The 14,369-nt window shown below is 45.6% G+C and overlaps 1 protein-coding gene across 1 annotated transcript in view; it reads right to left on the bottom strand.

The window, feature by feature from the left end:
* The window catches only part of LOC146810540 (cyclin-J-like), a 207,714-nt gene extending 193,697 nt beyond the window's left edge, over positions 1-14,017 (bottom strand). The window contains exons 1-2 of the mRNA XM_085617580.1: positions 13,372-14,017; positions 12,951-13,051 (exon numbers count right to left, since the gene is read on the bottom strand). Of these exons, the coding sequence (XP_085473706.1) occupies positions 12,951-13,019 (69 nt within the window). The 5' untranslated portion in view covers positions 13,020-13,051; positions 13,372-14,017. The remainder of the gene's footprint in view (positions 1-12,950; positions 13,052-13,371) is intronic.
* Between the last annotated feature and the right edge of the window lie 352 nt (positions 14,018-14,369).

The following is a 14,369-nucleotide window of genomic DNA, read 5'->3' as shown; positions in this document are numbered from 1 at the left end:
TGTGTGTGTGTGTGTGTGTGTCGAGGGGGGGGGGGGGGGGGGGGGAAGGAGGAGAGGGGGGTGGGCAGGGTGGTGCTCCAGAAGTCAGAATCTTCTTGGATACAGACAAGCTCAATCCACACTTTGTAGTTCCTGTTCAAACCTGCAGGTAAGGAACAAATCTAAAGCCACTAAAAGTATTGCTTTTCATGTACTTAAACAAGCCACTTTTTTTTAGCCAACAACTAGTGCTACATATACTTTCCAAACACAGTTTTAACCACAAAGAATATAAAGCAGTCTCTTAAACACACTCTAGTCAGTTTATGGGGTGTATTTTGCCTTTTTTAGCTTGTAAAAAAAAGGGGGCGGGTGGTTCCTTCTAGAGGCCTTAGACCAGTATTGGGGAAAACCAGGAGAGGAATGTAAACAATCACGGGTAGAGGAAAACAGCAGTTTTAAAGTTTCAAAATGCAGAGCACAAAGTCTGTGTTCTTACCACCTTTTTAGGTCTCGCCTGACTCAGCGCATGCCCTGGTCTGGTGAGACTTATTGAGAGGGCTCCAAAAAGTGCTACCAGGCCAGCCTAGAGCTACAGTGCATGTGCGCGGGCGCGCGCGCTGCACTTTACCGAGATTACTTTCACTTTCGCTGCCGCACGGCCGCTTGGCATTGCCAATAGGTCTCGCTTTTGGTACCTTATAAGTATTTAGTTATGCAACTGTTGCATGGCTAAACACTTATAAGGTCCCAAAGGCGAGACCTATTGGCTATGCCAATGCATGTTTGTCTTTGCTCACTGGGCTGATTAGGGCTCAGAGAAGCTAAGGCTGCAAAATGGAGGTGTCTGTCTTGAGGTTCTCTCCACATACTTAAGGACCTGTACAAGTGTGAGGAGGACTCAGGCCTGCTTGGAAGCTTAATGAAGATCACTAGCAAGTAACCATGCCATTACCAACTCTTCGGCCTTCCTCATCCCCGTCTTTACTTACAAGAGGAGAGTCCTCACCCACAGACAGCTAAACCGCCTGACTGGGAAGAAGGTATTTTATGGTGCTGTAACACTCTGCTAATTTGAGCCAGAATTTACACACCTGGCACAGCTGAATGCAGATCTGGGCAGGGACACTGCATTGCATAAAGCGATAGCCTGTGCCATAGTTAGTCAGTGCTGCTGTGTGCCCAGTAAACCTCAGTCTAAGCTCCTGTAGAACAGGGTCAGTCCGATGTGCGATAGGTGACAGGGAAGGATTATTTTATGGATGGTTGGATCTATTTTGTCTGGTTTGCTAAAGACATGTTGGGGACATTCAGAAATTTGAACTAGGAATGCATTCTGCCTGTGGATTTTTGGTTGCTAACTCTGGGTTCTGGCTTTCTAATTTGCTGGCTTTATTTGCTTTAGGCTGTCCAGTTTGAAGTTCATCCCTCCCTTGGTCCAAACCTTATTTACTGTATTCGTCCACAAATATGCTTTCTGTAAACTGGCATTTATATCTTGTTCTTATCCTGTCAGATTTGCTGTCCGTTCAAAGACAGAGGTCAAATGTCAGGCTCTCTCTTCCAGGGAGAATGGGGTTTATTTTTCTTTCTCCGACTATAAAGTGAGAGAATTTACGTGACAATCCTGCTCAGTACCCATGTAAGAAGAGAGGGTGCAGGATGTTTTTTCCAGCACACTGCAAAAAATAAGCATTTGCAAAGCCAATTGGTCCCGCCTTTGAGACTATTGGCTCTGCCATTGCCTTTTGTTTTAGCCATGCAGCATGGCTAAAAAAAGATTTTTAAAAAAGGACAGTGATGCATCCAGTGCTTAATGCATTATAAACAAATGCAATAGGTCTCGCCTTTGATTAAGTTAAAGCCATTTGCTTTGAGGCAAGACCTATTGCATTTTCAATGCTTGTTGATACAATTGCCCCTAAGATATTTGTTACACTTCTGCATTGGGGAACTGGGACCTCTACGATTGCCTGTCTATGAGATTAGAAGGCAGCTCTGGGCCTGTACCTGACAGTACTGGTTGCCATAACAGACTGATCTTCCCCAAGACCCCTTTTTAGAAGACAACTTTAACCCTCACTATCTTTACCCACCACAATAGAGGAAGCATATCCTGAAAGCATAAAATATACTTATCACATAATATGCGTGAACTAATAACCCATGCAATAACACAACATGGAAGCCCCACCGGCCAACAGAAAAAGTTACTCTTTTATTTAAAATACACACGAGCGCCTGCATACCATAACATGACTTATTTTTTTAAAATTAATCCATAACATTTCCTTCCTATACAGAGACCGAACAGGTTATATGATAATTGTTCTTTGAAGGGGGTCACAAAACTTTTAATTAAGCTAAAAAGACGTCTTTCTCAAACGACAATGGTCTCGATGACGTCATCAATGTCATTTATTCTGGGGTTTGGCTCGACAATGAATAAAGACTTACAGGGCAATAGGGCTGTATTACTGTGCTACAAATCACGTGAAGAGATACAAAACAAAGCACTGGCATAGCCAATAGGTCTCGCTTTTGGGACCTTATACGTATTTAGTTATGCAGCACGATATCCTTGGTGCAACAACATCAACTGTTGCATGGCTAAACACTTATAAGGCCCCAAAGGCGAGACCTATTGGCTATGCCAATGCTTGTTGTCTTTCGTAAAGGCTGGGAGACTTGGCTCTTTCCCAATTTTAATCCAAAATTTTATATCACAGGCTCTTCTGCATCCTCCCTATCTGCTCTGCACGGGAACCCACTTGGGGTAGCTGTGCCCATTAGAAATCTTTAGCAATAATAGGGAACTCGGTCTGTTCTTATTGAACACTAATATTTACAGTAGTCCTACTGTGGTGTCAAGTGCCTATACTCGGCACTGTGCAGGTAAATCCAGGAGCACCAATAAACCGGTGTTATCTTCACTGTCTATCAAATGGGAGGATTGTGAAGAAATGACAGACACCTCACGGAAAGGTTACTGTGCAATGATTACGTCATGACCTGCTTTGCCCCGTCTCCTCCCTCCTGCTCCCAAGCAGGTTACCCCTCCTCCTTCTCACACACTACCCCTGCCCCCTACCGCCCTTCCATCACCTGAGCAGTACCTCTGGCCCCGGTCTGCCGCTTTGAAAGCACTTTGCGCGGCTCTTCGGAGCGCACCCGAGCCTGCCTGCCGCCGCTGGTTAATGTGCGTGAAGCGCCGCGCTCGGGTCGATACGGTCGGAGAGGCAGAGAAGGGGCAGGAAACCCCCACAGGGTGGAAGAGGAGTCGGAGTGTATGGCCGCCTGTGATCGTGCCCGGTCCCCTCTGGCATCTGCTCCGAAAGGGTTCCTGCTCCTCACTCCAAAACCCCTTCTCACTCCAGTGAATTGTGCAGGCATGTCAGACCTTAACCCACACACTGAAGTACTCAATACACTTTCACAAACAAGTCGACGTACGATCACAAAATGACATACATTTGTTTTAATGTTATGATGAAACAGATGACTGTAGAGAAGAAAACATGTCTGTAGCAAATCAATGCGCACACAATTAAAACGATTTACCAATGGCATATTTCGAATAGAGTGTAGCTTAGTTCACTTACACATTTCGGAATTGTCCTATATTGCACAAATGAAAAAAATAGCTTCAAAATGCTTATGTGACATTTAATGATTGATTTCCTGTTAAATGAACACGCGATTACATATAACAGCCACAAATGTACATAAATACTCATCCAAAAATACACAAACAGAAAGGAACAGACAGGTTCAATATTCATGTATACACAAGGGTGCATACACGCATTCACGCAGGCCCATAGTTTTATAAACACACAATAAACCAGTTTTACACTAATACGCAATCACATGGATACACAACATCAAATCAATCATCCACTCTCCACTGGAAGCGCTCGATTCAGAGTCCTATTCTGAACCACTGTGCAGTTCCAAAGCATTCAACTACGGATTAGAGGATTTGTTTAAGCAACGTGCTTGATTATTCAGTGTGGTCTAGTTAGTTGGATGGGACGATAGAATCGAGGTTTAATTTTCAGGGTAACTGCTACTAACATGCTTCAATCTGGAATAATTACAAGCCAATTAATCCTGCGCTCCTATCCTGGAAATCCATCATGAATGGACACCCCAGGACAAATGTTGGCCAATGGCGATTGTGCACTCTACTCTTTTCGGTGGTCATGGGCCTGATGGCAAACAACTGTACTTGTATTCAGCAATCAAGGGATCCTTCCAAAGATCTGTAGTGAAAGTGCTCCCTTACCACCCAGACACAGAGCGGCCCCAGATCTCACCCGTGCACACTGCAGCTTTAAGAAGACAAGACACATGTGTCTTTCTTAAAGATATATATATATATATATATACACACACACACACACAACCTCAAACATAGCAGTGAAGCCAGGCCACAATGGCAGAGACTCAATAAGAACATTGCATCCTCACATATTAACTAAAGCATACCAGTGAGTAGCAACAGAGACATGGAACCTCACTTCAGACAAAAATAGAGAATCAAAGACCAAGTTTGAAACAGAATTGACAAATAAAGTACATTTGAACAACATACATCCGATAAGATGACCTGAAGCATTGAAAAATAAGGCTAGAGCAGTCTACAACAAACGGAAAGTCCCCGACAATCAAAACATCTGGTACGAAGGACTCAGATATACATAACTGCCAACATACCCTTCCTCTCGACGATGCTTTCCCGTTCGATTAAAAAGCAAGCATCGCGGCACCGACGCTTTACTTTGAATGTTAGAAGTAAAGTGTGGGTGCCGGGATGATACCAAAAGTAAAGAAATAGAAAAAAAACATTTCTTTACTTTTGCTATAATCGCGGCACCCGCGCTTGACTTTTAATGTTAAAAGTAAAGCGCGGGTGCCACGATTATAGCAAAAGTAAAGAAATAGATTTTTTTCTATTGCTTTAGGTATCATCGCGGCAACCGCGCTTTACCTATAACATTCAAAGTAAAGCACGGGTGCCGCGATTATACCTAAAAAAAGATACTTTTTCACAAGAGCTCACTCCTCATCCCACTGTTCACTCATACCGCTCTGCTTGACAATGGGGGGGATCCATTTTTCACAGAAAAAAGTAATCACCACCAACATCCCTTCATGCTATCCCCTTTGATCAGACATCGTGTACCTCTAGTCATGCTTTTAAACCAGCCGTCAACAATCAACTACTTAAATCGAAAATCATAAACTGATATTCAGACAGCTACTCATTTACACAGATAGTGGCGGCGCCACAAAGCCCTGCCATGTTCTTAGAGTATCAAACAGAGAAATAGGTTGACTGGCTTGCTATCACCCTCCTGGCCTTTAATGTTTAATACCGTGCTCTTCGATAGCAATTAAGGTCACCTCTATGTGAAAAATTGCGTAATGTTCTACATGTATCCGACATAGTTTGGGGCTGAAGTGATTCTGGTAGAAATGCTCAAATATTATGAAGTCCGTTAGAACTACATTAATGTGAACATGGCCTGAAACGTATGCACGAGGTGTGTAAACTGTCACTAACTAATGCAAAGGGGATGATGAAACAGGAGATTAAATTACCTTCACACGATGAGACTGCTTGAGCAAACAAGCATTTACAATGCAACGGTCTCAGCATTGTTAAAGTTAGAGCTATTGGCATTGCTCATGACAATGCCGTTTCTTTAAATGTTTGAAAAACAAAAAACATAAGCAAAAATAATGTCATGAGCAATGCCAATAGCTCTAACTTTACCAATGCCGAGACCATTGCATTGTAAATGCTTGTTTTTCTTTAAATTTGACGTTCAACTGTCCACCACCCAAATTGCGGGGGTAAATAATGACATGTATTTTTTGGACGTTTTACCTCAGTGTTGTTCTGGTTGGGGTGTTAACGTGAATTTGCTAGAACAGTGACTCATGCACAAAGGAAGAAACTTTATAGGAGTTACACATCCAGTCTGCACAACATCGGGATGGACGTCAAGATTTCAACGTGACTGGTGCATAAGCTAGGTCTCACCAGGTCTGTGTTGGGGCATGTGAAATAAAGGTTTGTTGCACACATGGTAGGAGAACGCGAAGAGGAGACTTTTTGAAATATTAGGGGGTAGGGAGGGGAATCTTTGAATTTAAGGCCTGGCGACAGGCAGCTTTAGCCGTGTTGCTAGTGCTCGTGTGAGGAGACCAGCGCCACAGCATTTTATGGATGGTTACACTGCCTCTGACTTGACATTATAGCTTTGGTGATGTTGAAAAGTAGTTCCACACTGCACACAGCAGAAACAGTTCTAGTCCTGGTAGGCGCTGCCCACAAGAGGCTCACAATGTCACCAGCTTCTCTGGCCCAGCCTCGCCCACTGCAAGCCGGCCTCTGCAGAGCTCCTCACACAGTGCAAGCCGGTTGCCTTGGCTTAGCTAACGATGGTTTCAGACTATATCCTACCATAAGTCGCAGTAAAAATCTAAAATCATGAAATACCAAGAGAAGTTAGAGACTCAATTTATTAGTGACTTAAGACTTCGAGGCAACACCGATGGCTGCGCGGGCCTGGGATCCACCTGTGTAAATACGCACTGAACCCAAGCAAACCTCAATTCAGGGCAGTGCGCTGGCCCAGACTGCGATCTCAGCAGAGGACAGAGCGGACGCCGCCGCCTGGTAGGAGCCGCCAGTGGAAGTTGGGAGGTCCAGACGCAAGCAGTGGGTCACTGCTCCCTTCGTGTAGGGCAAGTCAGGTGGCCGAGTGCTTGATGGAAGCCGATAGTGTCCAGACTGCACAAGAGCGGTAGTTTCTATGCTTTCTTTCGTATAATGTTCCAAGAGCAGGGCGAAGGTTTAAAAAAAAAAAAAAAAAAAAAAAAACACGTTTTCAAAGGGCCTGCGGCAGCGGAGTCCAGACCCTAGCGTGGAAAGGTCATTCGCTGCCTGTACGTCACTTGGGGCAGCTCTCCAGAGTTCACCCTCCGCTTGAACGGAGTGCAGACGTGCCGTGCAGCAGCACAATAGGAGACCCTGAACAGGTTATGTTTTACACCGTTGCACCTGAGGAAGCTGCGGGCTTGCTTAATAAATAATGAAAATCGGGCCGGTTTCGCATGTGCAGCAGACCGTGTGCCCGGGTGTAATTGGTGCAAGTTATTCTTCTCGGAACAGCTGCGACTTGCCCTTTTAGTGGGTCTCGGATTACACGTCGCTGCAACAAACTGTGGGTCCGCTGCTGATCTGTGGCTGGGCCCGCGTGTGTGGAGTCGCGGGCTGGGGCCTTCCACCAGGACCCTCCCAAAAAACACGACAGCCCAGGAGCACCTTCCCTGTTCACTTGCGGGTTAATCCCCATCAAGCCAGGCAATGTGTGTCTTGAATATTGCACGTGAATACATAGAAGACGAAAAATCTGAGTTCGTGCATGAAGTGCAGAAAACACACTCATTAGTGAGCGGGGATTGACTTTCTTTCCCAAACTTCGCAATCTCCCGCTAATATATTTAACTGAGACAGTCAGAGTTAAATGCATAAGCTTTAGTCACTCCAAAAGCATAAATAAATACATTGGTTTGTGAAATACAGCCCCTGGAACTGTATCAGAGTGCTCCAAGGTGACAGGCATGCGAGTATGTGTATCCTGTAAAGCCTTCCCAGAGGAACAACAAGGCAGAGCAAAAGGCACACCACCGCCTTTCTCCGAGGCAGAGCAGAAATGCCTCGGAGAAACGCAGCGTCCTTTTCGGATTCGGGGGCGTGTTTTGCTGTTGTCTCCTCCTTGAGACTTCTTGCAAAAAACACGCCCCCCGATCCGAAAAGGACGGGGCCTAATCTGAATGACTGACCTCTTCTCCAATGGCTGGCCAGCATTCAAGAGGCCAGCCAATGGAGAACAGGGGAGAAGAGGGGCGGGTTCAAGCCCCTCTTCTCCAAGTCATTAAATCTCCGACTTCTGGTTCTGCCTTTCGGCAGACCGGACGTCCTCTACCTAAAAAATTATACGGGGGCGGGGAAATGTGCGTAAAAATAGGACTGCCATAAGAGGCATATGGAGGCGGGGAAAGTGAAGCGGCAAAAACACTTGCCATCAAACTAAAGAGGGTTTTGTGGGAATACTGGGCTGTTTACACCACTCAATTACTTGTTAGCTTGGTTCACACCACAGAAATTCTAAAACAAATAACTGATGTCAAGGTGTAGATGTGTTAAAACAAAACGATGTTTTGAAATTAAGTACTATAGTTTTGATCCACTTAAAAATGTTTACACATTACATTTAATATGTACGAATAATACTCTTTATTCATGTACCTGACTATGCGTTATTAATAAAAAAAAGACTAACAAAATTTAAGACAAAAAACGAATCTAGTGCTAGTCGTGACATTCAACATGACTAATGCAGGAAGAAATGGTCATTAAGCTACATTAAGAATATTTAGCCCGACACCGGTATCAGCAAGCAAAGCTGCGCTGAAAAGTTAACTCTTCAAGGAGCATCTCTTGCCAATGACAAAGAACCTCATCTCCTTCTGCACTCTAGAGCAAAGTTTTTGTACATGTTATGTTAGTAGGAACTGATGAAGCGCACGGTCACCAGAGAGGTTTCATTGCGCTGATCATTGATGTGTTGCAGCGGGGAAAGCTAAACGTAGGTTTGCGTGTACAGCCAGGTCTTGAGAGCCTTTCTAAACCCCATCAAGTTATCCTGCATCCTGATGTCCAATGGTAAAGAGTTCCAAAGACTCGGTGCTAGGTAGGAGAACCTGCAACCTCCTTGGCGTTTGAGCTTGAAGTCTGGGATAGTTAGAAGTCTGAGATGGGCAGATCGTAAATTACGGCATGGGACATGTTTGACAATCAAGTGGCTGATAACTTTGGGGCTCCTACAATGCAGGGCCTTGAAAATCAGACATCCGGTCTTGAAAGCTGCACGTTGGGCGATGGGTAGCCAGTGCAGTTTGGCTAACAGGGGTCTGGCAGGTAGCCATTTAGGTTGTTTGAATATCAGTCTCGCTGCCTGGTTTTGTACTATTTGTAAACGCTTGAGTAGATGCACAGGCAGACTGAGATAGATGGAGTTGGAAAAATCGAGACGCGACAGTACAAGGGAAATCACTGCCTGAATGAGGGCCGAATGAGTCCACAAATGGGCGATTTTTCTTATTTTCCTCAGTTGGAAGACGCATGAGGAGACTACTGACCCCACCTGTCCCCTGAGAGAGAGGTTGGAGTTTAAGGTGACTCCCAGGCTTTTCACTGAGGAAGATAGAGTGGGAGGTGGTCCGAGATCATTAGGCCAGAAGTGTGGGCCCCACACAATCTCGCTCTTTCCCGGCAAGACTAATTCGGTCTTGCCGGGATTGAGTTTAAGATGGTTACCGTTCATCCATTGCTGGATGTGGAGCATGGTAGCCTGGAATTCTAGAGCAGAGTCCGGGGAGTCCAATGTGAAGACGAGTTGAAGATCGTCCGCATAATTGAAGGTGGTGATCTTCCTGCTTTTTAAGGAGTTTATCAAGGGCTTTAGGTAAAGATTAAATAGGTGGGGGGAGAGGGACGAGCCCTGGGGGACACCCATAGGAGCAGTAAAAGGGCCAAGACAGACTGATTGAGTTCTGCCGTCGAGGAAGGACTTGATCCAGCTGTATGCAGCGCCCTGTATGCCAGTCTGCTCGACACGGGCCAACAAGATGTTATGGTCGACTGTGTCGAACGCGGCCGACAGGTCCAGAAGTACAAGGGCTTGAGGGACTCCCTTATCTGCGTTTGCTCTTAGTGTGTCCAGTACTGCGAGGATAACCGACTCAGTAGAATGGGCGGGTCGAAAATCAGCTTGATTAGGTTCAAGGTGTTCGGACTGTTCTACAAAGTTAGAGAGGGACTTAGCGACGTGGGCCTCGAGAATCTTGGCTAAATAGGGAAGAAGGGAAATGGGGCGATAGTTTGAAGGATTCAGTGGGTCAGCCCCTGGTTTTTTTTAGTAAAGGGACCACTATCGCGTTCTTGAAGGCGATGGGGACCTTACCTTGGAGAAGCGATGCGTTAAGAAAGGGAAGCACGCTGTGAGGAAGGGTGGACAAGGCATCATTTAGATTATGTGGAGGGCAGCAATCATTAGGGGAGCCAGATTTGACCCGAGCCAGCAATTCTGAGAGAGTCTAGGGGCAGATGGCGGGGAAATGGTCCATGGTAATAGGGTTGATTGGCAAGGTGATCAGGTCATCCATACCTGGGGAAGTAGGGATGCTGGCTTTGATAATGGAGATGTTATCCAAAAAGTAGGTGTTTAGGGAGTTGCACAGATCTTGAGTGGGTGTCTGATTGAGGTGGGTTCTTTCGGTATTGCAAAGGTCATTGACAATGGTGAAGATTTCTTTAGATTTGTTCTGGGCGTTTAGTATTCTGGCCGAGAAGTAGGTCACTTTGGTTTACCGTATAGCTCTTTTATATTCCTTACGAGCTGAAGAGAACTGTAATTTGTCCTCCGTGGAGTATTTTAGCCTCCATTTCCTTTCTTTCCGACGAGGCTCGAGCTTTCGTTTTTTCAGCTCGGTAGAGAACCATTTATGAGCATCTGTGTGTCGAGTGCGTGTGAATTTAGTGAGTGGGGCATGGGTATTGCAAGCCTTTAATAGCCATTCCGAGAGGTTATCGTCCATGGTGTTAACGTCTGGGTTAAAGGTGGGTATAGACCTGGCTAAGGTGTCAATGAATCCCAGTTTGTCAATGGACCTCCATTTCCTAGTTATGCCTCCACCAGTTAAAGGGATCTTAGTCTTAGAATTGGTGGTGATTGTAAAGTTGATTAAGTAATGATCAGACCATATGCAAGGCGAGATAGTAGGCGTTGGTATTATAAGGTTTGAGGACCAAATTTGGTCCCACGGTATGTCCTTTTGTATGGGTGGGAGAGGATATGTTTTGAGCGAGGTTTAGGTTGGAAATTAGTTCCGATAATTCTGCAGCATGCGGTCCACCCATGGCGTCGTTGAACCAGTAGTTCAGGTCACCTATGAGCATGACCCTTGTGTAGTTAGTGACAAGGTTGGCCATTTGTTCGCTTAAAGAAAGCGGGAAGGCGGGCATCGCCTGAGTCGGCTGTAAATTACCACGAAGATGACAGAGCCAGTCGTGGCGTCTAACTTGATGACTAAGTTCACTACCTCAGGGAGGTTAAGAGGAGTAAGGGCGGTAAACTCATAGTCTTTGTGAATAATAACGGCTACTCCGCCACCGTTTTTTCACGTGGGTCGATTAGCCGCTAGAATGTAATATTCCGCGGGTAGTGCCGCTAGAATGTCAGGGGCGGAGTCTTGAGTAAGCCATGTTTCTGTGATCAAAAAGACATCTGGTTTCTCAAAGCGGAGTAACAAGATGATGTCGAGTTGGTGTTTAACCAAGGAGCGATTGTTGAGGTAGATGATGCGCAGAGTGGTCTGGTTAGGGGTTTTTGCGATAGCGAGGGTGATGGGGTTTGGAGTGAGGGGAGCTACATGGTAGCACTCTTCTGAATATATGTTGTTTTCCCTAATGCGGTTGTAAGTGATCTGGTTGAGGAAGGAGCGATGGTTGGCTAGTGAACGAAGTGTCTCTGAGGAGTATTTAATAATTTGGCCATGGTTTGTGGCACCTGGTCCCGGCGCTTGCCGGCACGCCCGCTGTGCACGTCCACTGGGCTCCCGTGCTGAGGTGAGCACTGTACCTGGGCCCCGCCTCTGGCTCCGCCACCTTACGGCCGATTGGCTTGAGGACTGGGGAGGGGAGTGCACAGAGGAGTTTACGCTGGGTGATCGAGCAAATCAAACAGTGAATCTAAAATAGCTTTGAGCAGTAAAATGCGCCACAGTTTTACAATTTTAAAAAGATTTCTATTCCCGCGCATGATCTTGAATCGTTCCCACTCCACAATGTTAAGTCTCTGCTACTTCTCAAACAGCACGCTTATGAATGTCAATATAAACGTTCACAAACAAACAGAGAATGATTCCAAAAGAAACCATTCCCTTCTTTCATTCAGGAAACTATGAAAAATGTATTATATTTGCACAATGACAGGGAACATTGCTCACAAACAATAAGAACTTGAATACGAAGGCGTCCCCAACCTAACAGACTGCACGACTTTTTCTCAAACACACGGACTTGGAAGAAGCCACAAGTTATTAAAGGCTAGCAATAAGTCTGTACGGGCAGGCATAGCACTGTCAGGAGTTCCGTTGACCACAGATATCACAATCCTCACCTCAGCATCGTCTAATCTTGCTGAAGGATTTCTAGCTACCCTCTGTACCTGGAGATTTGGCATCCACAACTTCAGCACACTTTGTTGTACCTCGAGGTTCTGGACAAGTAAGTTCTTTGGATCTCTTAGGAGTGCAAAAATGTGTTTCTTGAAACCCTTTCTTTTTGTGCAATAGTATTTTGATACAATCAAACGACAATTTTTGCTTAAAATTAAATATCAACCCATCTGCACTGAGGTCTAAAACGGTTACGCTCATTTTTTAAGTGTGTGTTATTTTTGGGAACTGTCAGTGTCAGTCTTACTAATGTAGACAAGGTCACTCGATTTTGAGTGGTAATGTATCCATTCTGGCACACTTCTGGAAACGATTTATTCTCTATTGCTTTGGGGAAAGTGTGGCAACCTACCATGCCAATATCTCGTTTGGCCACTCAGGGTACCTGCCAGCTTCATTTGGGAAACACTACTTGCACCCCGGGGTGCATAACGCTTATTACAAGGGGTATGACATGGGTTTTGTATGCAGGCAAGGTAGTCAGAGTTGAAATTATGTATTATGCAAGCATACAACAGTTTTAAGACCTATCCTCTTCCATGTTGCAGCAAACTGACAACTCCCTATCCACTGTGAAAATTGCTGGGTCTCCCTTCATCCTTAGACACTGCCATTGGCTCTTACACTGTGCAAAGTACGTCTCTGATACTAACCTTTATTCGCAAAGCCTGGTGGATGTCTGAGGCCAACTGTCCTTTCCACCAATGTGGCTCCAGCTCCATTCTCCCATCCAGGGTCAAAGCACCTCCGAGATCTATAGAAATGAAGGATTGAGATCATTAAGGGATCCAGCAACACTAGAAATCCAGAAGTGGCTCTATCAAAACTACCATCAGGGAAGAGCATGCAGCTATCACTAACCCGAGAATCCTAAAAACCTCTAGAGGTTCACCCACCCTTTTCTTAAATCATTCAGCAGATAGAGTTAGAGGTTGCTCCACCTCCCAACACCACAGAAAAAATACCAGTGTGCCTCCCAATCCCAGTGAAGATACCAGCATGGTTTCTCGTCAGAGGACCATACTGTATTGCTCCCCTTCCCATTATAAGCATTCCCAGAGGTAATATGCTCACCTGTTCCAGCCGATTATGAATCCATAGTTCGAACTGTAGAAGACCCTACTCTCCCTCGCGGGCTCCCGTCCCAAAGTACACCTTTCAGAAGTCCCACCCTGCAAGCTAATGCTTTCCTTCTTATTTCACCAATATCCCTCTCTATCCCCTAAGACTCCTGCTTCTCTCACCAGGACCTAACCTACTAATAAAGTGGCTGCCTACATTCAGTCATCTGATCACCTACTCCCCATCAGAGTCCTCAAGTACCCTTCTCGAGAGTCAGAGTTATAGCGCATAGACTGAACTTCAGTGTACGCTGCAAAAATCTCACGATCAACAGTCTGCGTCGAGTGAAAAGAATCATCAGCCTCTTGCTTCATTATCCATTCGCTACAATCACCTTTCCTCAGCCTAACTCCTTACCAGCCCACACTCCTCCTTTCCACTTCCCACCACCAGCACAATTTCTTACACTCACTCTCTTCCACGCTTCCCTAACTTTGCACTCCCGTATTCACCGTCTCGTCAATTCCCTCTCTTCGCCCTCCCTCCCTCCTCCTCCTCCTCACTCAGACACTTCTATCCACCTCTCCCTTCCGTGGGCCTCTTCTAGCCTTTCTCCGTCGCTCACTCAATGGGAGCTTCGGGCACCATTAGCTGCGCAGGCGCGACGCTAAGCACTCTGGAGATTGAAGTTTTTTACCTGTGAACGAAGGAGGGAAATTAGAAAAAAAACACGAAACAGAAAGAGGACAAGCGGTGATTTCAAGCCGTTGCTATAGCCTTCTTCGAAAGACCTCAACGCAGCATTAACAGAAAGAGAAGGCCAAACAATTGTCCTTAAAACTGCTTAACCCCGAAAGAGAATAAGCAGCAAGGCCTGCTTAACTCTGACCTTACATTTTTGTTGTTGAAAACAATAGGAATCCGCCCCAAGACGTTCAATGTAGTACAATTCATTGCGTTACTTCCCGTTTCAAGATGGCCAACGCCAGGCATGAGGGGGCGTGGTTCCG

This window comes from Triturus cristatus, chromosome 7 (genome assembly GCF_964204655.1).
Source record: "Triturus cristatus chromosome 7, aTriCri1.1, whole genome shotgun sequence".
In the NCBI taxonomy this organism is placed as follows: Eukaryota; Metazoa; Chordata; class Amphibia; order Caudata; family Salamandridae; genus Triturus; species Triturus cristatus.
Note: the sequence above shows the minus strand (reverse complement) of the source record. Positions and strands in the feature narration are given on the sequence as shown.